This window comes from Ictidomys tridecemlineatus, chromosome 1 (genome assembly GCF_052094955.1).
Source record: "Ictidomys tridecemlineatus isolate mIctTri1 chromosome 1, mIctTri1.hap1, whole genome shotgun sequence".
Lineage (NCBI taxonomy): Eukaryota > Metazoa > Chordata > Mammalia > Rodentia > Sciuridae > Ictidomys > Ictidomys tridecemlineatus.
In genome coordinates, this window is record NC_135477.1 from 29,848,776 (window position 1) to 29,873,885 (window position 25,110).

A 25,110-nucleotide genomic window follows, 5' to 3' on the forward strand; every position below is an offset into this window, starting at 1 on the left:
ACACACAATGGAATATTATCTAGTCATAAAAATGAATGAAGTCCTGTCATTTGTAGCAGCATGAATGAACTGAAGGACATTGAGCTAAGTGAACCTAACCAGGCACAGAAGATAGATGGCACATGTTCTCACTTATATATAGAAGATAAAAATGTTGATATCTTAGAAGTACTGTCCAGCTCTATAGATTAGGAAAGGGTAGTGGGGAGAGGAGATAATGGGAGCTTAGACAATAGTACCAAAATATAGTTACAGAGGAAGAGTAAATTCTAGTGTTCTAGTCAGTAGGGTGACTATAGTTCACAACGATTATGTATTTATAAAAAACTAAAAGGGAAGTGTTCAAAGGTCCCCAACACACAAAAAAAGATAAATGTTTAAAGAGATAGGAATGCTGATTACCCTGCTTTTATCATTATGCAATGTATAAATATACTAAATTATCACCCTGTACCCCATAAATATATACAATTGTTATTTGTTAATTTGAACTTTTTTTTTTTTTTTTGTGGTGCTAGGGATTGAACCAAGAACTTTGCACATGCCAGGTAACTGCTTCACCGCTGAGCTTCATTCCCAGTGTTAAAAATTTTCAAATGATTCTTCCTTTTTGAATTGTTCTCTGCTTAAGACGTTAGCCTCCGTATAGGAATTACTAATAACAGATAACAGTAATAATAATAGTCACAAGCATTCATATATGTGAAGCACTGTTCTTTTTTTTTTTTTTTTTTTTGTGCTGGGGATTGAAAACCCAGGGCCTCACACATGCTAGGCGAGCTCTGCATCACTGAGCCCCAGCCCCAGCCCTGCTATGCACTATCCTATGCTCTTGGCAAGCTTCTCATTTAATATTCAGGACAACCCTATGAGATATGCACAATTATCATCACCATTTTACAGACAGGAAAAGAGAAGCTGAGTGGATTAAGCAATTTGACCCAAGATAATTATGGGCAAAGAGTTACTATAACAGCTATCATTTCTCTTTCTGCATGAGAATTTGACCTTTGGTTGACTTCCTAGCTCTGTTACCCTGGTAACCTGATAAGAGCCAAATGTCAGCTGTGTTTCTAGGCAACATTACCTATGATAAAAATGACCCCTGATTGGCTGATTATATCTAGACCTGGGAGGAGCTATACATAAACTATAAATACCCGAAAGGGACCCATACCCAGGGCTTCTCTGAGGGCAATGACTGGAAGCTCAGCCTCTGGGGGTGCTATGGGAAAATGGTGGTCCTGCAATACAGAGGCTTTGCACCAGGGCAGCTCCTACACCTGCCTGCTGGGGATCTCATGGCCTTTCCTCTGGACTTACAGCCTGGCACACCTAGTCAATGAACGCTTCTTAACATTGTGATGCTGGCCTGCATCCTGCATTCTTTTGAGTAGACGGATGCCAGTCATGGTCATTTTGTGAGTCTGAACATTCTGATAGACCTGTAAATATTAGATGGTGTTGGACTGGTGGCTGTGTAGTCGTATAACCAGGAGAATGAAAGAGGTAGAAAATTAAAATTGGAACCTGGGCATTCTGATCTGCTGCTCAAGCCTCTAACCATTCGGCTAGACGCTCTCAGGGAGGCTTCAGGAGGTTGGTAACTCTGCTAAGGTCACAGAGCACAGGTTTAGCAGAATCTAGTTTGTCGACTTCCAGAATCATGCAGTTAAGGTATGACTTTAAAGTGAGAAGATTTGTTTCTCACAGGAGGTGTGTTGAGCGCTACTTTGATCACTGTACCCAAATGTGCATATGTCATCGGAAGGTGCTTGCCTTGACAGTGTGGGTGGGTGGGACAGAAGCTCAGCACAGGGCCACCAGTGAGTTATGCTTCTTTACCTCTTGTTATAGTTCCTCCCCTCCTCGTCTCATCTATTTTTCTTCTTTAAAAAAAAAATACTCTGAGCAAACTTTTAGCCTTAGAGAAACGTTACAAATATACTAGAGCTCCCCCCCCCCTTTTACCCAGGTTACTTGATATTAGCTTCTGAGTTAGCCACAGTCAAAGGTCACAGTGAGGGGCTTCCGTTGTCTGAGACAGCCTCCTACACTGCAGACCTTGTTCAGCTTTCACTGGTTTCCCTGCTAATGTCCCTTTGCTGTCCTGGTATCCTGCCTAGGATCTTACAACACATTAGTTATTTCCCTTTAGTCTACTCCGGTTTGAAACAGTTCCTCAGTCTTTCTCTGTCTAGGTACTTTGAAGAGTGCTGATCCCCTATCTGATAGATCATCCCCCAGGCTGGCTGGGTCAGTGTTTTCTGTGAGTGTACTGAGGTTATGAGCTTTGGGTAAGAATGCAGTAAGAATGCTGTTATGTCCTCATCAATGCATAGTGCATCAAGGGCTCGTGGTGTGCATAATGTCTGATTACTGATGTGCCTTCTTTTTTCTTTTCATTTGTTTTATTCATTCTTTAAGTCCTCCCCCCACCCCCATATTCAGCTCACTAAGATGGGGCTTGTGATCCAGGGTAGTTATTATTAGCATGTCAACTCCAGCCAGGCAGGTCTTGCTGCTACAGTTTTCTAACATATTATATTTTGCTAATTTTCTTTGTATTCAGTTCTGCAGCCACCTCTCAGACATGGGAAACAGTTCTCTCATATTGAACTTTGCTAGTGAAAGTGGCTGGGTCGTCTCATGACCCTTTCACCACCCTGTCAACAGGGATGACAGATTGTGTAAGTGAGGTCTGTGCTCTGCTGTTACCAACCTGAAGAATTTGGTTATAGTGATTGAAACTGTCCTGAGGTTGCTGGGCCCTGGGCCAGGTTCTTGGAGACACTAGAGCCAGAGCCAGCTGTGGTTTTCTAGAGGGTTTTGTGACTTACAGTTTGAAGCCCAGCGATAGGCCTGCAGAGTTTCCCCCATCCTGCATTTCTGCAGGGTCTTTCCTTGGTCCTCTGTGATTTGTTGTTGGGTAAATGAAGTTTCAAAATGAAGAATTTCAAAAGTTGAGTGGGATCAGGGTCAAGGTCAGGCTGTGGAGGTTGCACTATAGACCGGAAGGGGATAGTAACACAGGGTCTTGGTCAATTAGATGAGGGTTCTGCTTCCAGTAGGGTACACAGCTATAGGATACGTCTTCCCAGTATTCTAACTCCATGGGGGAAATGCTCCATAAAACTGTAATTAAATGGACTAAACTGAAAATCTCATGAGTAGAAATTCTGTGGTCTTGAATTTTGCTGGTCTTGAATTAAGAATAAGTTCTTGTCAGAAAACATTTTGGAAAATTAACCAACCCCTAGGTGTGCACTCCAATCTCACTACAGTCTCCGTTGTAGAATTCAGGGGTTCAAAGAGGGGATAGTGACTTACTAACTGGTTCCTTGTTTGGAATCTCAGGGCTTCTGCACTCGAGGGTGTCAAGGCCTATGATAGTCCATGCAATGTGTCCACTAAGAAAGGTAGAGATGAGAAATTGGTTTTGTTTTGTACCTTTGTGATAATAAGGTGACACAAACAATGGTCAGAGCACTGTATTTCTTTCTTCCTCTTCCTCCTCCTCCTCCTCCTCCTTCTTCTTTTTGTTTTTGAATAGGGAAAGAAAAATACTAAAATGTGACCAGTGGAATAACTTTCTCCATTTCTTGTCTTCATCTTTTCAGTTCCCAGGAAACCACTGATTCCAATTTCTTACATCTCCTTCCAGAGTTTTTTTTTTTTTTTTTAACATATACAAGCAAATACAAAAAAAAGAATCTTATTTTCCCCCTTTGGGTAACATATTAATTATTTAAAATATATGTTTTGGAAGATTCTGATTCTTCAGATTTATCAGAATCTTCAAGAATATGTATTTTCTTCGTTTTTGTTTTTGATTTTTGGTCTCAGATTTTTTTAAATTAAATATTGTGGTCCCAGGTGCAATCCCTGTTAACACCTACTGGAATCTAGCTTTCCTTTTTCCCTCTCCAGAGCTAACCACTATGAGGAATTTAACGTTACCATTCTCAGCATATTTATATGTATACTACATTTTTATGAATTTAGAAACAATTTATAACACTATTTAAAGGCCTTCAGACATTATATAAACACAAGATACTGTAATCACCTGTCTGTAACTTTTTCACCCAACTGCTAGGTTTTTGAGATGTCTATGTTGATAGATGTGAATCCAATCCATTCTTTTTAGCTGTTGCATAATGTTCCATTGTTTGAATAACCCACAGTTTATCTATTTTCTATTGTTTCTACATCCATTCTGGTGTATATATTTCAAAGTTCAACCTGTTCTTTCAAATGCATATGAGTAACTATACCTTCTGGGGTCTGTGACTGAAAAAAGGGTCAGGGATTGTGAATGTTGCTTTCTTTTATGCTCATACTCACTACATGTTCTTACTGAGTAGATGATAGGATGAAAGGATGCATGAGATGAATGCTTAAATCTTTTTTATTTTATTTTGTTTTCTGTTGCTGGGGAGTGAACCCAGGGCCTCATGTGTGCTAGTCAAGTGCTCTACCACTGAGCTACACCTCCAGCCCTTTTTTTTTTAGTTTTTATATGGCCTCAAACTTGTGATCTTCCTACCTCAGCCTCCTGAGCTGCTGAATACAGGTGTGTTCTACCATGCCCAGCTCTGAATGAATACCTGGATCTTTTAAGAAAGTTGCTAAATGTTGTAAATCCATGTATAAAGTCACCTTGCCTGTACAGAAGAACAACACATCAATGCCTAGTCTCCCTTTCCTTCTAGATGTTGAAATGCTTCAGGCCAGTACATCTAAACCTGTCCCTGGAGATGGCTTCTCTCGGCCCACTAAGGACTCTATGATCCGCAAGTTTTTAGAAGGTAAGTTGTATCTGTGAACAGAGAAGCAAAAACGGAAACAGTGCCTGATTCCATATGAAGGTTGTCCCACTCAAGGAACAGGCTGTCACACAATGGCATCTGATGTGGTGATAGGTACTCCTCCTCCCCACTCATCTCTGCCACCTATTCCTCCTGCCCATTACCCATGGGCCAGAAGCTCCTGCCACTGAAACCACTCATTTGGTAGACCAGTTGCCTCTAGTAAGAAGTCTTTTAAAATACATGTGTTTGTTTGTATTTAATAGATATTTATGTAGTATCTACTACGTGCAGAGCACTATTCTGGAGGTGAGTCTGAGACATAAGGAAAAGTAAGATGTGATTACTTTTTGGTGGAGGAGGAGAATATCCACAAGTTTGACTAAGTCAAGACTATTTTGATGGTGGACTCTGATCTGTACTCACTTCCTCCTTTGGTTAGCTGGGACACCTTAGGCCGGTTACTCATCTCTTCTGGGCCTCAGTTTCCTTAGCTATAAATTTTGTGAGGATTCAATGAGTTATTGTATGTTAGGCTTCAGAGCAGGGCCAGGCACATAACACAGGTTTATAATGTTGTCATTATTAGAACTGAGGATTTCATAGGTGAAAAGTATTGCAGTGTATAAATAATTTCTTAACTCTATCCAGTGATTTATAACTTATAGTGTGCCTGTTGATCAAGTAGATAGATACAGAAAGCAGAATGCTGAAAGGATGAGGCTCAGGAGGGACAGGTGGCACATAGTAGGTGTTCAGTACATACTAGCTGCCAGAGCAAAGCTTTCTAACATTTTTTTTCCTTTAGCAGAGGTTCTCAAACTTGAATATGCATCAGACCCACCTGGAGGGCTTGTCAAAACCCAGATTTATGGGTGTCTGATTCAATAGGTTGGGGTGCGACCTGAGATTCATCTTCCTGACAAGTTCCTGGGTGATGGTGCTGCTGGTCCAGGGACCCACTTTGAGAATCTCAGGTCTAGGGCAGTGCTTTCCTTTCCTTTCTTTCTTTTTTAAACAATGGAATCCTCTTTTGATTCCCCTTTGTTTCTCACTGGTTGCTGTTGTTTTTTAATATTGTAAAATATGCAAATAGTAAAAATTCAAGTGATACAAAAAGTTAAGCAATGAAAATAAGTCTCCCACTATAGATTCTCCAAAAAACTCCTGAACATGTTCATATGCACATGAATGTATCTTCTTTTCTTTTTATTCACAAGAAATATCACATAAGCACAAACATTCATTTTTAACAGCTAGTGTTCATTATATATATAATATTACCTAATGTATTTAACCAGTTTCTTGTTGAGATTATTTAGGTCATCTTCAGCTTTTTGCTTTTATAAACCTTTGCACAATAATAGCTTTGTTGTGTGTACTATCTTTTCACATGTTTGGGTCTGTGTGTACTATAAATTACTAGAAATGGAACTGCTGGAGCCAGGAGTGGTGGCATGCCCCTGTAAGTCTAGCAGCTTGGCTTGGGAGACTGAGGTAGGAGGATTGCAAATCTGAGGCCAGCCTCTGCAACTTGGCGAGGCCCTGCCCCAATATAAGTAAAGTAATAAGTAAAATGAAAGAGCTGGGTATGTAACTCAGTGATAAAGTGTCCATGGGTTCAATCTCCAGTGCTGGGGGAAAAAGAGACACAGAGAGAGAGATAGCGAGCAAGTGAGAGAACACACGCACATGCAAGCACACACGTGCGTGCAGCTCAGGCAGAGGAGAAATAAAATTGCTGGGTCTAAGGAAGTGCATATTTATGAGTTGGACAGATCACTTTCCTTTGTGATATTCTACCAAGCTTTTATTCGCACCAGGGGTGTCTTGAAAATTGTTTTCAAATAAAATCTTACATGGAGGCTTAGTATACAATGCAGACAAAACTGGAACTGTTCCCCAACTCTTTGCTCAGCCTCTCATTTCTATCTAATGTGATCTCTTGGATTCTGCAGAGAGGAAAGAATGCAGCTTTGAGGAATTTGTTTGGTAACAACATACCTGGTGTCTATGAAGGGTGGGAAGGGAAGCGTAGAGATGAGGCTGGGACAGGTGACCTGGGGCCAGGCTTTGAGGACTTGTCCCCTCACTTCATTCATGAGGCCAGCAGCCAGTCAGCATCAGAAAGTTGTGAAGTTCTAGGCAGGGATTAACTTCCTGTCCCCAATAAAATACAGTCCCTGGCACTAAGCAGTACCTGGATTATATTGGCAAATGTTTGTTGTTTAATTCATTAGTTAATTGTTTTTAAATGGCTTGATCTGATCAAGATGAGAGTGACTGAGAAACAGGCTCAGAATTCATTCTGGCAGGGACTCCAGTAGCACAGAATTCAGTTCCTTTGAGGTGACTTTATACATAGGGCAGTAAATCTCTTACAATTTTTCTCTTTTGCTTCCCTAGCATTTGTTGGTCCCAGGGAGCCTGGCAGCTGGGGTGGCCTGCAGATTCTTCCTTCAGACATCTCTAGTTTGGCCAGCAGGAGCCAAGGGAGTAGTTGGAGTGCTTATCTGTAGCTGCTAATAGAATGAAGGAGGGGCAGGATGCACAGTCCAATAAAAGTGCTTCTTCCTAGGACTTGCAACCTGTGGACAGATGTTGCTAAGGAAGTAGCTGTTATTGGTCCCTAGGTTCCTGAGTTTCTTCTATGACTTCTAAAATCATAAATATTTCTCTGCCATGGAGAAAAAGCCTCCTCTTACCCTGATAGTGTAGTATCCTGAGAGGGTCCCTCAGAGTCTTCCCAGATCAGATCGGAAGAGTTGGGAAGGAGAGCAGTCACGGTACGCAGGCTGTTGTGTGGGCTCAAACCTGATGCATGGATCTCTGCTTGTCCCAGAGAGCATATACCACCCAGAATTTATTCATCCATTCTTTCTAAGGATGTTCCTGAACACCCGCCATGGGAAAGGCCCTGCATTTGACTGGAAGACATTGCAGGGAGCCATGTCTTGTAGCTGACAGTCCAGGAAGTGAGAGAGGCAGGAACAGCCTGAGCACTAATACACAGGGTGAGGATAAACCACAGGGTGGACTCAGTTTAGACTGGATGATCAGTGAGACCTCTTGGAGAAGGCGGCAGTTCAGATGAGACTTGGGGAAGTCACTCGGTTGGCCTGGCACCATGTGGAGAGAAGAAGGTTCTAAGCAGAGGAACAACAGGCCTGGGGCAGGAAAGAGTTTGGCTGGATGAACTGAAGCAAAACCAATGTATCTGAGGACTGTGAGAGAGAGAGAGGGGCTATGGGATTCACTGTCACCCCCATAGGGTGGCCAGAAGCTCTTCCAGGACTTCTCATTGTGTTAATATCAGACAACACCCCTCTACCCTGAGCTTCCTTGTGCCCTTGCACAATATGTTCAAAGACGGGCAGATAAATAGAAATATATCTTGAGGGCAGTACCCTATGAACTAGAGCCCTCTAGTAAGTTGGAACTAGCCTGGTCAATTCCCTGGACCATGATGCCAGAAAGCCAAGGGCAATCTCCCTGCAGCACAGAAACAAATGCAACAAACCAAAAGTCCCCAATAAGACCCCCAAAGGCCCCGTCTCTATTCATTCCTGTATCTCAAATGGGCATTTAATAATGCTCATTATTAAATGCTAGGGAGAAGAAACTGAACACTGCAGAGAAAACTTGAGGGCTGTGGGCCCCTGGTGGACAGAGGATGGGAAGCATGTTTCCATTCTCAATCTTTTTGGTCAGCAGGGAGCAGAGTTGAGATTAGAGGCTGCAAAAGAAGCAGGAGATCATGGGGGTTAAGAGTACAGCTGTGGTATGTGTCCTGGGTGCCAACCTGGCTCCAAGTGGCTTTGGGCAATTACTTAAATCCTCACAAGACCAGTTTCTTCATCTGCAAAGTGAGATTAATAATAATAACTATGCCACAGCATTATTATAAAATCAAAGGAGATAATGATGCGGCAATTCACCTGGGGTAGTGCTTGGCACGGAGGAAGTCCTCAGAAGCTATTTCTTGGAACCATTTTGAGGAGGACAAGGAGGATGCTGAAGAACTTGGTGGCAGGTCTCCAGAACATCCTCACACTGGGGATGGACCCACATGTCCTTGACCTGTCAGGGTTGTGCTCTCTTCCCCCCAGTTCTAATGGGATACGGAACAGCAGTTAATTTGATGTGTTGGAGCCTGATGCTCACTTTTCTGGCTGCACTGTTGGGTGGCAAATGAAGGAGACGTCGGGTTTCTCTGAGAAGATGATGCAGAAGGTGATGCAGGAAAGCCCTTTGCCCAAGGCCAGAACTGTACTGATAAGGAATGGTCATTTTCTCTGCTCTCATGACTGGCTGTTTCCCAATTTGTTTGACCATTGCTTTCAGATAACTTTCTCTGTGTTTCTAGGGAACAGCATGGAAAGGGCTAATTGGAAGAGAGAGCAGCACCATCCTGGTGGGGAAGAAGATGTTTATCACATGGTGGATGATGACGAAGCCTTTTCTGTGGACCTGGCCAGCAGGCCCCCTGTCCCAGTGCCCAGGCCAGAGGCCAGTGCTGTTGGCACTCATCAGTTGCCGGACAATGAACCGTACATTTCTAAAGGTAAGTGTGGCAGAGAACAATGCCCAGAGGGGTCTTAAGAGTATCTCAGGAATTTCCTGGGTCCCCTGGCTTTCTGAACCATTGCTAAGAGGCTGTTCTCTCCTGAATGGTCTCTAGCCAGCCCTAGGAGCCTGGGTCATAGCTTGGAACAAGTTCTGGAACTAGACCAGAGGCAATGGTGGAACTCAGTGCCAGCCTTCCCGAGTGTTGGCATTCATGTGCAATTGCAAAGACAGTCAGTTCTTATCTTCTGAAACCCTTCTGGGTATTATTAATAATTTTAATAGCTACCATTTATTGAAATCTACTAAGGGTACTCTATCTGGAAGATGGCATTTAATCTGTATGATGATATTTTAGGTAAGGACCACTAACCCTATTTTACAGATAAGGAATTGGAGGCTTACAAAGGTCACTCAACTACCATGCAGCAGAGCCAGGATTTGAACCCAGGGATTCTGACTCCCCAGCCTTGACTTTTAGCCTCTATGCTAGGCTGTTTACCAACATACACTAATAAAAATTGGTGAGACTGGTGTTATAACTGTCCCTGGGTCACCAGTTAAATACTGATGGCATTGTCAGTTTTACTTCTTTCAGAACTTGATTATATTAATACGGTTTCAAGTACTATAAGAGTAGAAGAATCACCAGATCTGTGCTCCTGACTTATATTCCACTTTTAATAGTTATAAGCATGCTGTGGAAAGTGTGCTAAAAAGAGATTGTAATAATACATGATTATACCCTGTCATAACCTAGTGTTCAACCAGAGTGCCCTGTAACTGGGTTGGGGTTGCCAGACAAAATACAGGATGCCCAATTTGAATTGAAGATGAACAGCCAATGAATTTTTAATGTATGTCCCAACTAGGTCCCTTCTTTGGTTTTGTTTTGCTCAATCTGGTTATCCTAAATGTGTTGCAATACAATTTGGGGATTTTCTGTACTGGCAAATGCCAACAATACTCACATTTCTTATTTCCTTGGGTGTGTCTCCTTTGGCATATCCAGAAGAAACTGTTGGTGCCCTGCCCGTGTCCACTTAGCTCTTTATATTTTTGTCCCTACTGGCTGGATTCCACCTGTGTGCACTGGTTATCTTAGCCTGACTTTCTCTGTGGTCTGGAGCTTCCTCTGTCCTGTTGTGGGACAGTCTGGAGTCACTGGAGAATTAGCACACAGGGCCCTTCCCCCAACCAGTAGAGAAGTTGGTGGAGGAATATCCTTGCTTACTTGCCTGGCTGGTAGGAGAACTCTGAATTGCATGTTCTACATTGCTTTTCAGGGATCCTTGTATTGCTCAGTGTGGCAACTTGCTTGATAATCCAACATTTCTTGCTTCATCTACTTCTTTTCTTGCCTTTATCACCTCCTGAATAGTCTACTTGCCCTTGAATTGTCTCAGGGTCTGCTTCCAAAAGAGCTCACATGAAGAAGCATGCAGATATATATTGGTAATTCCTAAACTATACAGGGGCTGGGGGCAGTGTTGATGGCACAGCTCATACAGGGAGGCAGTTGTGACAGGGGCACAGTTGATTCCCAAACAGCTCTGATGGACTTGCTTAGGAAATTGTGGAGAAGGAAAGGAAAAAACAAAGACTTGAGGTGACAAAAGTGGCAATGTGTTGGAGGTTGGAATACCTGTGTTCAACCCTCAGCTCTTGTCTTTTCAAGCTGTATGGCATAGGACATTAGATAATCCATTTCACCCTTTTTAACTTTCTTTTTTCATCTATAAAATGGGTATCATAATGATACATGTCTACACTAATACATATGTCATAATAATACGTGATTATACCCTGTCATAACCTAGTTGTGAGGGTCAAGTGAAATAATACATGAAGAAGTACTTTCAAACTTGTAAGATACTAGATAAACATCAGTTATATTACCTAGTGTTTTTTTACTGCCTTGTCTAATTTCAGATTTTGCTTATCTTTTTTTTTTTTTGGAGGGGGGGGTATAGGGGTTGAACCCAGGCATACTTTACCACTGAGCTACATTCCATCCTTTTTTAATATTAATTTTTTTTGAGGCATTTGTCTCATTAAGTTACCAAGACTGGTCTCAAATTTACAATCCTTCTGCCTCAGACTCCCGAGTCATTAGGATTGCAGACATGTGCTACTGCACCCAATTCTAGACCCAACGATATGTTGTTTGCAAAAGGCTCATCTTACAGGCAAAGACAGCTACCGGCTGAAAGTGAAAGGATAGAAAATTATATTCCATGCAAATAGAGCATAAAAACAAGCAGTAGTAGCCTCTCCCATATCTTATAAAGAAGACCATAAACCAAAATTAATCAGAAAAGACACAGAAAGTCACTTTATACTGTTAAAATGAAAAATCCAACAAGAAGATATAAAGATAGTAAATATTTATGCCCCAAAGTTCAGTGCACCTAAGTACATAAAATAGACACGGCTCAATTAAAGACTCAGCTAGACCTCAGTACATTTATACTGAGTTATTTCAATATACCTCTCTCACCAATAGATAGGTCATCCACAAATAAAGTTAGACTAAATAAACTTAAAAAGTATTATAAACCAAGTGGACTTCACGGACATCTATAGAATATTTCATCCAACAACAGCCAAATTCATTTCTCAATTGCTCATAGATCTTCACCAAAATAGATCATACTTTAGGCCACAAAGCCACTCTTAGAAAATATAAAAAAAATTGATAAAATTCTTTGCATCTTATCAGATCATGATGGAATGAAATTAGAAATCATCACCAAGGAAAACTAAAGAAACGATATAAACACATGAAGATTGAGTTAGCCACCTTTGAACTATGAATACATAATAGAAGAAATCAGGAGAGAGATTAAAAAATTCTTAAAATTAAAAAAAAGTAGTGGTACAATATACCAGAACTTTTGGGATACCAAGAAGGCAGTTCTAAGAGGAAAGTTTATAGCTATGAGTGCCTATGTAAGAATATCAGAAAAAGCTCAAATAAACAAACTAATGATGCTTCTCAAGGCCCCAGAGAAAGTAAGAACAAACCAATTCCAAAACCAGAAGGAAATAATTAAGATCAGAGTTGAAATAAATGAAATAGAGAATAAAAAATACCAAGAATCCATGAAACAGTTGGTTCTTTGAAAAGATAAATAAAATTGATAACCCCTTAGCCAAACTAATCAAAAGAAAAAAAGACCCGTATTAATAAAATGAGTGATGAAAAAGGAGAAATCACCACAGACATCACAGAAATATAAAGTATCACTAGGGACTATTTTGAAAACTTATACTCCAATAAATTGGAAAACCTGGAAGAAATCTCTAGACACATTTGGCCTGCAAAATTGAACCAAAAGCGTACAGAAAACTAAAATAGGCCAATAACAAGAATGAGAATGAGGGAGTAATAAAAAGCCTTCTAACAAAGAAAAGCCCAGAACCAGATGGATTCTGAGCTGAATTCTATCAGAGCTTTAAAGAACTAATGCCAATTCTTCTCAAATTATTCTATGAAAAAGAAAAGGATGGAACACTTCCAGATTTCATTCTATGAAGCCACCATCACCCTGATATCAAAACCAGATAAGGACACATTAAGGAAAGGAAATTATCTCTGATGAACACAGATGCAAAAATCCTTAATAAGACATTAGCAAATCATACTCAGCAAAATATTAAAAGATTATATACCAAGAACAAATTGGTTTCACCAGGGATGCAAGGAGGGTTCAAATCCACAAATTGATAAATGTGCATTTATTGATAAATTAATAGAAGTAAAGACAAAAATCATGTAGGTATCTCAACAGAAGCAGAGAAAGCTTTCGACAAAATTCATATTAACTAGTAGTGCCAAGGCACTATTGTGTTATTGGCATTGATCTTGAAGTTTAAATATGCATGATGATAATGAAAGCTAACATTGAACATGTGCTGGACACTGTTCTGAGCACTTTCCTAGTATTAACTCCCTTAATCCTGATGACAACCCAATGAAGGCGCCCTTATCATCTTCATTCTACAGGTAAGAAGTGGAGACAGGGAGAGGTCAAGCCTCTTGTGCAAGATCACATGGCTCATAAGTGGCAGAGTGAGAATTTGGATCCAGGGAGTCTATTCAGACCCCCAGGGAACTGTAATACCTACTGAGGAAATATTTATCACTTCCAGATTTTCTCTGTTGTTCTTTATTGGTCTATCCCATGTGAGTGTCTTCATCTTAATCCCTTTGGAGCTGTGCACATACTTCACCTGCTCCACTGCTTGGAGTTCTGTCTTGTTGGCACTCGTTGGCCTGTTAAGTGGTAGGTACACCCTTTTATTCTCAAACTGCAAGGTCTTCCATGGCTAGCTTCAGGTGTTCTGGGATCTGGGTACATCTCCTTGTTCCCATGATCCTTTTCTTCTTCTTCTTTGTTCAACTCAAAACTATTTTTTTTTAGAGTTTATAGTTATACTAGTAGTTGGGTTCATCCAACAAACTCTTACATGCATGCACTTTTATTTCAGTTCATTATTCCCCTGCTTTTCCCTCCTGCCCTCCCTCCTCTCTCCCATTCTCTTTGCTCTACTTTACTAGACTTTCTTTCACTCATCTATTAATTTATATTCGATTGCTTCTTTCTACCTGTGCATAAATGTGAGGTTCCCTATTTTGCAGCTATACATGCACGTAGCATGATTTTCTAAGAATTTATTCTGCACTGTCTCCCCTTACCCACCCCTCTACTCTGCCTCTTGATCTCCTTCTTCTCCATTACTGATCCTTTATCTTTATGTTATCTTATCCTTCCCTCTCTCTTTCCTTAATTTATGTACACACACACACACACACACACACACACACACACACACACTTAGTTGTAGTTGGACCCAGTACTTTTATTTTATTTATTTATTTTTTGTGTGGTGCTGAGGATCGAACCCAGCGCCTCACACATGCTAGATGAGCACTCCACTGCTGAGCCACAACCCCAACCCCCTCTTTCCTTAATTTTACCCTAGCTTCTACATATGAGAGAAATAGTTGACCTTTGAGTTTCTGAGTTTGGATTATCTCACTTAGCATGATAGTCTCTGTTTTCATCCACTTAACCAGCAAATACCTTAATTTCATTCTTTTTTATGGCTGAATAGAACTCCATTTTAAATATAATGTATGTATATATACACCACAATTTTTAATCTATTCATCTATTAATGTGCATCTGGGTTGATTTCATAATTTAGCTATTGTGAATTGTGCTGCTATAAACATTGAGGTGGCTACATCACTGTAGTATGCTGATTTTTGATCTTCTGGAAAAATACCAAGGAGTGGAATAGCTGGATCATATATGGTGGTTCCATTTCTAATTTTTTTGAGTAATCTCCATACTGATTTCCAGAGTGGTTTTACTAGTTTGTAGTCCCACCAACAATGTACAAGTGTTCCTTTCCTCCCACAACCTTTCTAGCATTTATTATTGCCTGTTACCTTGATCATTGCCATTCTGACTGCAGTGAGATGAGATCTCAATTTACTTTTGATTGGCATCTCATGATCCTTTTATTTAATGATCTTGTAAATGCTGACCTGTCCTCTGGCTGACTCTGTAAGTTTGAGATCTTGTCTGTTTGACCTGTCTTTTTTGACCATCTCTACTGCTTCTCTTCAGTTTTCTCCTTCTGGAGTCTTGGCTTACACAACTAGAAATGGTGGTCTTACATCTTCATTCAGTTTTTTCCCATTAGATTTTAATACATAATTTTTTTTGCAAAAGTTATAGAGCCCTGAAGGAAGAAAAAAGAAAAATGCTTTTTCTTTTACTCAGAATATTATTTCTCTCACAGTTTTTGCAGAAAAAAGTCAAGAGCGGCCTGGAAATCTCTATGTTTCCTCAGAGAGCATCAGAAAAGGTAAGCCAGCTCTTGTCCTCACATCCCTTGGATAAAATGAGGAGAGAGGAGAGAGGTGTTCACATCTCAGGGAGGGGGGCGGGTTTCCAAGTATAACAACAACAGTTCCTTGGCATTGCCAAATAGAGAGACCTAAGAGGAGGAGCTGTCCGAAAATCCTGTACTGGAGGTAACAGAAGAGGGGGAAGAAGCAGGTTCCCTAGGCTGTTGTACAAATTGATCATACAGAGGACACTTGAAAGTGTCTGTTCAGCACATAAAAGCACAATCTAAACCTTGAGACTGATGCCAACAGAATGCAAGTGGTGACCCGGCACCTGGTCTTTCCTGTGATACATACCTTTCAGGTTACCTGTTTATCCTGTCTATGCTAGTTCAACTGTGCTTTGATTCAACTTTGTTTTGAAAGACATTTTTTTTTTCCTGTCGAGTAATAACTTGTACATGTCATTTTTCTAAGAACTTGTAGTGGAAGTTTGAGGAACGAAGTGCTGCCTCTGCATTCCTTCCTGGAGGGTCTCTACTGGAGAATCTGTCTCTTTGCTTGTTCACATTGTTGACAGAATTTGTTCTCTGTGATTGTAAACCTGAGATCCCCTTCTCCCGCTGGCTGCTAGTGGAGGGCCAAGCCATCCCCAGCTTCTGGTGACCAGCCAGCCATGTTTAGTTCATAACCTTCTTCCTCAATCTTTTTTTCCTCTTGATTAATTTGCATGTGCTATATAGAAGCATACGCAAGACCCCTTCAAGTCTTTTTTAGTACCCACTGGTGAAGCCATCTCTCTTTTTCCTTCTTGCTATGTCCCGAAATCATAGTGTCCAAATTTGCTGAAGGAATTTGAAATCAAGTAGCCCTACATGAATCGAGAAGTAAAATGTCAAGTTGTCCTTACATATCCCAGTGGCCCCATTCTCTCTGCAAGTAGCTCATTTCCCCCACAGAAATGAGGTTATAGCCTGGTTAGTGGGGTGGCTGGCTTCATATTTCCTTAGAATCTCCAAAGCAGAGAGCTGTGCATTTGTAATATAGAAAAGAGGTGGGCACAGAACAACCCAAGGATGTAACCCAGCACTTCATTTATACCTGGAAGTATTGGACCTGGGCCACAATTCCAATGGCATTTCAGTCTCCTTTGGCATTTCATGGCTGTCTGTCCACAATTGTTGCTCAGAGACAGGGTGTGAATGAAGCTGGGAGATGCATCCTGGGTATATTCTCGGAGTGCACTGGAGTCTAAAGAAGTGGTTCTCAAATGGGGGTGACTTTGCCCTTCTTTACCCAAAGGATGTTTGGCAGTATCTGGGGACACATTTGGTTGTCAGAACTGGGGAAAGGAGTGCTACTGGCACCCAGTAGGTAGAGGCTCGGAATGCTGCTGAGCATCCTCCAATGCACACGACAACCCTGCAATAAAGAATCATCTAGCCCCAAATGTCAATAGTGTCAGAGTTGTGGTCCAAAGGTGCCTCGATAATTAAGGTTTGGAGGATCAAGTGACTTCACGCCTCCCTTTAATGTTGCAGCCTCGTCTGCTTTCAGATGACAAACTTTGAAATTATTAGCTGCTTCCCTCTCACCTGATTTTGTGTCATATTTTCCCCTTGTTGGTTTTACAGGTAATTGTTCCTTTGGGCCATGTCCTCTCGAGCCTGTGACCAGCCTCATTACCCCACCCTCTTCCTCGGGTGCGCTCTCCCTAGTGAGGAACTGTCAAGCTGAGTTCTGCCATTTTTTCCAGAGCCGCCCGTCAGGCCATGGAGGGACAGGCCCCAGTCGAGCATCTATGACCCATTTGCCGGGATGAAAACACCAGGCCAGCGGCAGCTCATTACCCTGCAGGAGCAGGTGAAGCTGGGCATCGTCAACGTGGATGAGGCCGTGCTGCACTTCAAAGAGTGGCAGCTCAACCAGAAGAGGCGATCCGAGTCCTTTCGCTTCCAGCAGGTAGCCAGCTCCCTCTGCATGCTCATGTCACTTCTCAGCTGGACAGTGGAGTGGGGGCCATCTCCGTCTTGTGCGAATCTATACTGAGCACCTACAGCTGTGCCTCTGAACATCTGCATGGGTGTCCCTGTGAGTCAGGAGCCCCGTGTCTGTGTTCCCTTGTCTGGAACCCCACAGTTCCCTGGCTGAGAGCTGGATGGCTTTTTGGGGTGCTGTAGCTGGAGGTTAGGAACAAAGACTCCTCTGTATACCCTAATTCTGTTACTCTGCACTTGGCCCTTAACTTCTGCTTCTCAGGTGTTTTGGTTTTTTTTTAATGTTATTTTTTCTCCCTCTCCCTGTGTCCATCTCTCTATTTCTTACTTTGTTTTGACAATTGCCTAGACTGGTCTTGAACTCATAGTCCTCCTGCCTCACCTCCCGGTGGCTGGGATTACAGGCCCCACCGTGCCCGGCTCAGCCAGCTTTCTTCTTTACAGTCTTTCCCTACTCTCAGAGCCAAACCTCTCACAGAAGGATCCCTTTTTAGGACTCAAAGAGAACTTGGAAGGTTCCCAAGAAATATGATTAAATGAACAAAACAAGTTACAAATACAAAACCACTCGAGTTAAAACAACTCCTACACCGATAGGCTGCGTTTCTCCAGGCGCCTGGGCTGCACAGGCAGAGCCCTGGAGAGGGTCAGTGTGCGCCTATCCCAGTGGTTATCTGTGGGAGGGACTGAGATTAGAGGACAGGGCATCACAGACTCTTGCTTTAGCTATGTGGTTTGGTTTTTCATGAGAATAGATAATTCCACGTTTTAAATTATACTCCATGTATGTATGTGAAAAAGGAAGATATGGGACCCATGAGGCTAAGAAACACGTCCACTTCCCTACTAAGTGACTGAGTCAGGATTAGAGCTATTGCTTTTCAATCTACCTCCTGTGGTGTGTATTCTAAGCCCTGTTCTCACAGCATCTGAGACACCAGCTACTGGGGCAGGGGAGCTTGTGGCAGCCACCCAGCGGTGACCCTGATGTTCTGGGGTGGATGAGGCGGTGAGAAGGCCGAGAGCAGTGTGTGGGCGCTGTGCTAGTGTGGAATAAACCTGGGCTCTTCCTCGCCTCATAGCATGCTTATAAAGTAATCATCACACCCATTTTACAGAAAACTGAGGCTTGGAGAGGTGATTCCATCCAGCTCCGGCTCCCTCTGACACTCCACCTTCCTCCTCTTAGTGCTCCTGAGAATGGGGCACCCTCCATGCCCGGCTCTCCCTCCCTCCCTGACCCTCCCTCCCTTCCTCTGAGCTCTGAAGGGTGGAGGGCACCCTGCAGGGCTGAGGGCAGGAATCCAGGCCCCTCCTCACTCAGGATCCCCAAGGTTGTTGCAGGTAGGCAGAGAAAAGCCTGGCCCTGGACAAACAATGATTTCCCCCCACCCACCCACCCCGTGTCTATGACCACGGGGCACAGTATACCAGCAGCCAGGCTCTGGAGCCATCAGCCTAAGTTGACACCCTTGTCCTGCCACTTGCAACCGGAGGACCTTGGCCTTGCTATGCCCCCATTTCCCCACCTCTGAAGTATGAGGACGGAAATTAGATGATGTAAACCACGGAAATCCCTCACGTGCCAGGCGCAGAGTAAACACATACTGAAGGGAGTTGTCTCTGTGCCTCTCCATCCAAGAGCATCTTTCTTTCCCATGAACTTGCCCAGAACTCCTGGGTAGAGTGGACAACTGAAGTTCAAGTTCAAGTTCAGAGAACCCCTGTCCATGGGAGCAGACCCTACTCTGTGCCTTTACAGCCTCCTGGTGCATCCTGAGACTGGTGGGGTGGAGGCTGTCCTGAGGCCCCTCTGTTCTATTTCCTCAGCCTCTCTGTCTGCCCCCCTATCTTCTTCATCTCCCATTTCTACCAGAGGTTCCCTTCAGCTTCTCTGTGCAGGTGACTGTTGATTCTGAGTCTCCAGTGCCACAGTTCCAGCCACCAGCAGGATGTGTCCTTCTGAGGTGCATTAGACCTGCTGCGTGTCCAACACAAACCGTCCTTCCAGGCTGCTTCCCTTTTCCCACTCCCTCTTCCTGTTTACTGCTCTGCCATCTCCCAGAGACCTCAGGCCAGATTCCAGGATTCTATGGCTCTTGTCCCATGTCCTTCGTGTCTGGTCAGCTGCAGACCTCGCCTGGTCATGTTCTGTGGCATTTTCCTCTCATATCTGCTCCTGTCTTTCCATTACCCCAGCTGCATCCCACTGTCAGCTCTGTCACCTGCATCTGGTCTGTTACCTGGTCTCCTGTGAGGCTCCTTATTTCCAGCTCCTCCCCTCATTTCACCAGGACCTTAAAGCCATGACCCCTGCACAACTTCCAGTGTTTCCGGGCTGCTTCTGGACAAGGCTTATTCTACTCATCCTGCAGTTATGAACTTTCTAGTTTTCCCACCTGGGATTCCCTAACAGGGACCTTCTTCTCCAGCCAGATTGTCTGGACATACCCTCCAGGGCATTGAATGCTCAGATGCTCAGCTTCCCTAGAATGCTCAGATACTGTTGTTGTTGATTAACTAAAGTAGAAGCAAATCTTGAGCCTCAAGTATCTATTCAACATTCATTGAATGGCTACTGTGGACCAGATGGCAGGATTATAAAAAGGTACAATACCTGGCCTCTCGCCCTTGGAGAGTACACAGTGTTCCTGAAGAGGCAAGGCACACACATAGGCAGACACACATGCACACATGCACGCGCGCGCGCACACACACACACACACACACACACACACACACACACACTTGCAAGTCAGCATATCCCCAAGTGCTGTCAGGGTGGACACCAAGGCCCAGAGCAATCTGGGGAAGTTTCAGGGAGAAGTGAGTCTTGACCCAGGCCCAGAACAGACTCGTGGAGAGAAATCAGCATCCCTCAAGGTCAGGGTGATAGCGGGAGGACACAGTCTCAGAGGCAGGTGTATGAGAAGTGTTTGTGAGCAGATCAGAGACCAGCTTACCTCTGGGATGTCTGTGGAGGAGGGCAGTGGGTTGTAGGGCTGAAAATGCTGCCGAGAGCCAGAGAGGAGGGAAGAGACGTTATTGTGGAAGAAATGTCTTTCTTTAGGTACAAATATGAAAATGTTTTAGGCCTTGCCTATAGCTTAAAATCAGAAGGAAGCTCTAGACTATTCAAAAAGTGTAATTCTGGAATATACTTACATTTTTTTCCCCCAGGAAAATCTTAAACGGCTAAGAGATAGCATTACCCGAAGACAGAGGGAGAAGCAAAAATCAGGAAAGCAAACAGGTATGTGGCTTCCTGGGGCGCTGCACCGGGGAGCAGTTGTCCTAACTGTTGTGGCCTCAATGAGCAGACTGCTTGCCCAGCACCTGCCTCTCACTCTGTTTACAGATCTGGGTCCTCTACTAGACTGTGAGGATCTTTCAGACAATGATTCTGTCTTGTTGATTCTCTAAACAATCTAGTACCCAGCACACCAGAAACACATGCCCACAAATGAATGAATGGAGGGAACTCTGCACCGCTCCACTCTCCTGCTCAGAGAGGGTGGCAATTTCTTGTCCTGAGGTACGCCACTCTACCTTTGGCACTTAGGAAGACACATTTTCTTTGAACACAGAAAGCAAAAATCCCATTTAGTAAAGCCCATTCCTGTTTAGAGGGGAGACTGATGTCATCAGAGTCCACACTACTCGTTGCCTCTCGAGGACCTGCTGTAGCAAGGCTCCTCGGTGCAGCCACAGGGCTGAGCATTTCAGCTGTGCACACTGCAGACTGGGCCTCTCTGCTCCCCTTGACTCCCCCTCCCCGAGGCCACCCTGTGGCACCTCCACCCTGAGCAAGTATCTGGCATATTCAAACTGCATCTTGTCACTCAGAGCCTCCGGCCTGGTGGGTGCTTTTTCCCTGGCCGGGCTTCTAGAAAGAGGATCTGGTGAGAAAAGGCTTTCAGAGGCCCTCAGTCCTGAAGGAGGCCCCTCCCCTGAAGAGCTAAGTTGAAACCTAGCCTTGCTTTTGTGCGGCTTCATCGTCTGCATCCAGCTGCCATCAACCCCCCACTCCTCATGAGCTTCCTCAGGCTGGTGCTATCCTGGTCCCCAATAGGACACTTTCCCACCACAGGCCCCTTGCTCATGCCTCTTCCTTCGCACCTCTGTTCATATAACTGGGCTGTGAGACCCCACCTGGCAGCCTGTCTTCTGGGCCCACTGCAGGCCACTAGGTTCCACCCCCATTCCAGCATCTACAGGACCTGCTGTCGCTTCCATTCGTCTGTTTTACCGCTCTGATTGCTGTGACTTCATTCCTTCATTCAAGCCACCAGCAATCCCCAGGGGTTCTGCCTCCAAACTGCACCCTAAATCTGGCCATTTCTTTTAATTTTTTTCTTAGTTGTAGTTGGACAGAATACCTTTATTTTATTTATTTATTTTTATTTGGTGCTGAGGATTGAACCCAGCACCTTGCACATGCTAGGCCAGTGCTCTACTGCTGAGCCACAATCCTAGCCCCTGGCCTTTTCTGACCATCTCCTGTGCCACAATTGCAGCCTAACCACCATCATCTCTTGCTGAGACTGTTGCAGTAGCCTCTTCAGTTGTCCCCCCATGTCCACTTTTGCCCCTTTACAGTTAATCCTCCAACTGCAGCCAATGCCTTTTTAAAAGTAACAAATCAGATAATGCCACTCCCTTGCTCTAAGCCATTCAGGGGCTCCTGTGCCACTCAGTTGACAGCAAACTCATCATGTGGCCTGCAGAGGCCTACATGAAGTGACCCCTAAGTTCATCCTCCATTTTCCTCCCACCTTGTATCCCACCCCACTCCCCCATGGATTCTTTTATGTTTCTCTAACCAGGCAAGATTATTTCTCCCTCAGGGCCTTTGCACTTGCTGTTCTGCCATCTCTCCTGCTGGCTCTTTTTCATCCTCAAAGAAGACTTTTCTGCCATTCTTCCATGATTCACTTCCTGTTGCCTTGCTTTCCCCACTTTTGTGTAGTACAGGCCAGAATTGCCTTGTGGTTATGGCCTAGAACCCTGCCTCCCTCCTGCAGTAAGCTCTGTGAGGACAAGTATAAGTCTGTTTTGTGCTCTGCTGAATCCCCAGTGTGCAGTACAGTGCAATGACGGAGCTCATGAAGTCTCTGTTGGAATGATTGGTGTCAATAAAATGTGACACCGTTCATTCATTCCACAAACACTTATTGAGCAGTAGGCCTCCAGCCAAATAAAGAATCCTATGGAACCCTATCTTTGCCCTCTGGTAGCTTATGAGTTACTTGTCTTTTTATTCATAAAAGTCTGAGTTTCCCTGCAAGCTTCTGTCCCCTGATGCCTAATATAGTGTAATGTGGAAAATCATAGCCTAGTGAATGTTCATGATTTTGACTGTCAGATGGAAGAGGGGCTAAATGTTATAACTGTGGCAGAATCAGAGAGCTTCTGCCTGTGGGTCCAGATTTTAAATTTATGCTGCCCCTACAGATTGTTATGTGCTCTCCTGGTGGAGAGGAAGAGAAAGCAGAGATGGCAGAATGTCTGGCTCAAGGTCTGGTCTGCACAGTCGTCTGAGGGTCAGATAATAGGGCTCTAGGTGGTAAAAGGGCTGAGGTGCATTTTAAAACTAGAGTTCATGAACCCAAAGATAGAAGCCTTGATTAAATGAAACACTGCAAGCTCTAAATATAGGCAGCACCAAGAAACCTGTGATTTGGTGGTGCTCCCAGTGTCTGAAGGCCCAGGAGTTGTAGTGTTGGAGTCACGTGTGCTCAGCAGTCTGAGCCTTCTGAGTGTCATCACATCTTTACCACCCCCCTGGTTCCACCTGGCGCCACAGGAGGTACTGAAGCAAGAGAAGTTTCCATGCAGGAGAGCAAGGGTCATAGGCATGAACCCTGGACCAGCAGGGTTGGGGTCAGATTTTTGCTCACTGCCAGCTAGGAAGCATGGGTAAGATGCATCACAATCTAGTAGCCTCTGTCCCTGTCTGCATAATGGCAAAAGCAAAAAGTGCCCACCTATTAGGGTTGCTATAAGTAAGCCAGGGTATCACCTGTGCCTAGCATAGTGCCTGGCACATGGAAGCACTCTAAACCCAGCTGCCCCTGTGATTACACATGCCCACTCACAGGCTGGTTATCCTCTCAGGCAGGGCCTTCCACATTGAGTGTATTTCTCTTGGACTTACCATCCAGGAGTGGGCCCTAGAATCATGAGTTCACCCAAGACTAATCAGGCTCCAGATGAGTGATATCTACCTATTAGTAGTGATAGTCTAAATCAGAATGGTCAATATCTAAAATTTCTAATGAAGCATGTCTTAATTCCCTCCAGCTGCTCCCCAAGAAGCAGACCCTTTGATAAGATTTTTCTTGTTAATTTTTTTAAAAAACTTTTTATATCAGGTGATTTAATTAAGCATAATAACTATTAAGTATTAGGCTATATATAATTGGACACAGTATTAGTCAGTATTCCATCTCTGTAAAAAACACCTGAGATAATCAACTTATAAAGAGAAAAGGTTCATTTTTGACTCAGAGTTTTGGAGGTTTCAGTTCTTAATCAATTGGGCCCATTGCTTCAGACCTGTGGCTGGAGCATCTGGCAGAACAAAACTGCCTCATGGCTAGAAAGTAAAAAAGAGAAAGAGGGAAGGGATGAGGTCTGATTATCCTCTTGAAGGGCATACTCCCAATGATCTAAAGACCTCCCACTAGGCCCCTCCTCTTAAAGGTTCCACCACCTCCCACTAGTGCCAAGTTGGGGACCAAGGCTTTTAACACATGGGTCTATGGGGAGGATTCCAGATCCAAACTTGAACAGGCACTGAATATTAATGACTAGGGATGGCAGCAGTCCACATGAGGAGAATGTTCTACCCCATAGGCCTCAAAATGTGTCCTAGTTTTGCATTTTTATTATATTAAAATATGCATAACACCAAATTTACCACTTGAACCATTTTTTAGTACAGTTCCATGGCGCACAGTGCATTCCCCAGGCTGTGCAGCCAGCAGCACTTCCGTTTTTTAGAATATTTCCCTTCTCTGGCAAGGAACTGAGAGCAGATAGCCCAAATGGAAGGTGATCCCAGGGGACAGAGCAGGGGGTGGGGAAGTGACACAGAGAAGGAGTCGAAGGAGAACACCTGCTCAGCGTTACCCTACCTGAGGAGCAAGCATTTATATACCAGCTCCCATCTGTCATTGGTTGAGGCCTGCTGGGAGGGGGCACTTATAATTTGGCTATCTTAGGTAGTTGGAAGTTGGACCCTGGACTGCAGGATGAAGCCCAGGGGCGTCAGAGCATTTGCCAAAGGGAAGGTATCATTTATGGCTGAGTAGATATGATTTATTAGTTAGCTCTGTAAACCTTGATTGTGTACTTACATGCTGGCTTGAAGTTACCTGTTCTGTGGCTTTTCACATTGAGCTCCTTGAGGGGCCTCAGGGCTGCGGTATGTGTGTTTATGGGGGTGGGAGTAGGAACTGGGCTGAGGGAATGGATTAGGGTCCTGGGGCTGGGGCCGCTTAACTCTTCTTTGATCATGCAGCTTTTTAAAAATCTGTTTTCTGTGTTGAGCTTCTGTTGTCACTAAAGGAAAGAATTCTGTTTAACCGAAAACAAAAAGCATTTGAAAATAACTGGCACGCAATCATTGTTCTACAGGAACATTTGGGTTGATGAGTGGCATTTCTGCCTAAAGGGCCTTTTCTAAGAATGTAACTCACTTTCCACACAAAGACTCAGTCTTAAATAGGCAACTTCATTTGTCTTAGCAAAATTGTTATTATTTTCTTTAACAGGGGTTGGAATACTAAGGATAATTGAAAACGGAGCCTCTGCTGTTGGTGTGCTGGTTTTTCTTCAGCCTCAGAGAGCAGCTTTGCTCTTACTG

General features: G+C 43.6%; 1 protein-coding gene across 4 annotated transcripts in view; it reads left to right on the plus strand.

The window, feature by feature from the left end:
• Positions 1-25,110, plus strand: part of Pik3ap1 (phosphoinositide-3-kinase adaptor protein 1) — a 116,484-nt gene that overhangs the window by 71,984 nt on the left and 19,390 nt on the right. For all 4 annotated transcript variants that reach the window (XM_078033644.1, XM_078033554.1, XM_078033685.1 and 1 more), the window contains exons 9-13: positions 4,716-4,811; positions 9,178-9,375; positions 15,195-15,260; positions 17,000-17,205; positions 20,421-20,493. In XM_078033644.1, the coding sequence (XP_077889770.1) occupies positions 4,716-4,811; positions 9,178-9,375; positions 15,195-15,260; positions 17,000-17,205; positions 20,421-20,493 (639 nt within the window). The remainder of the gene's footprint in view (positions 1-4,715; positions 4,812-9,177; positions 9,376-15,194; positions 15,261-16,999; positions 17,206-20,420; positions 20,494-25,110) is intronic.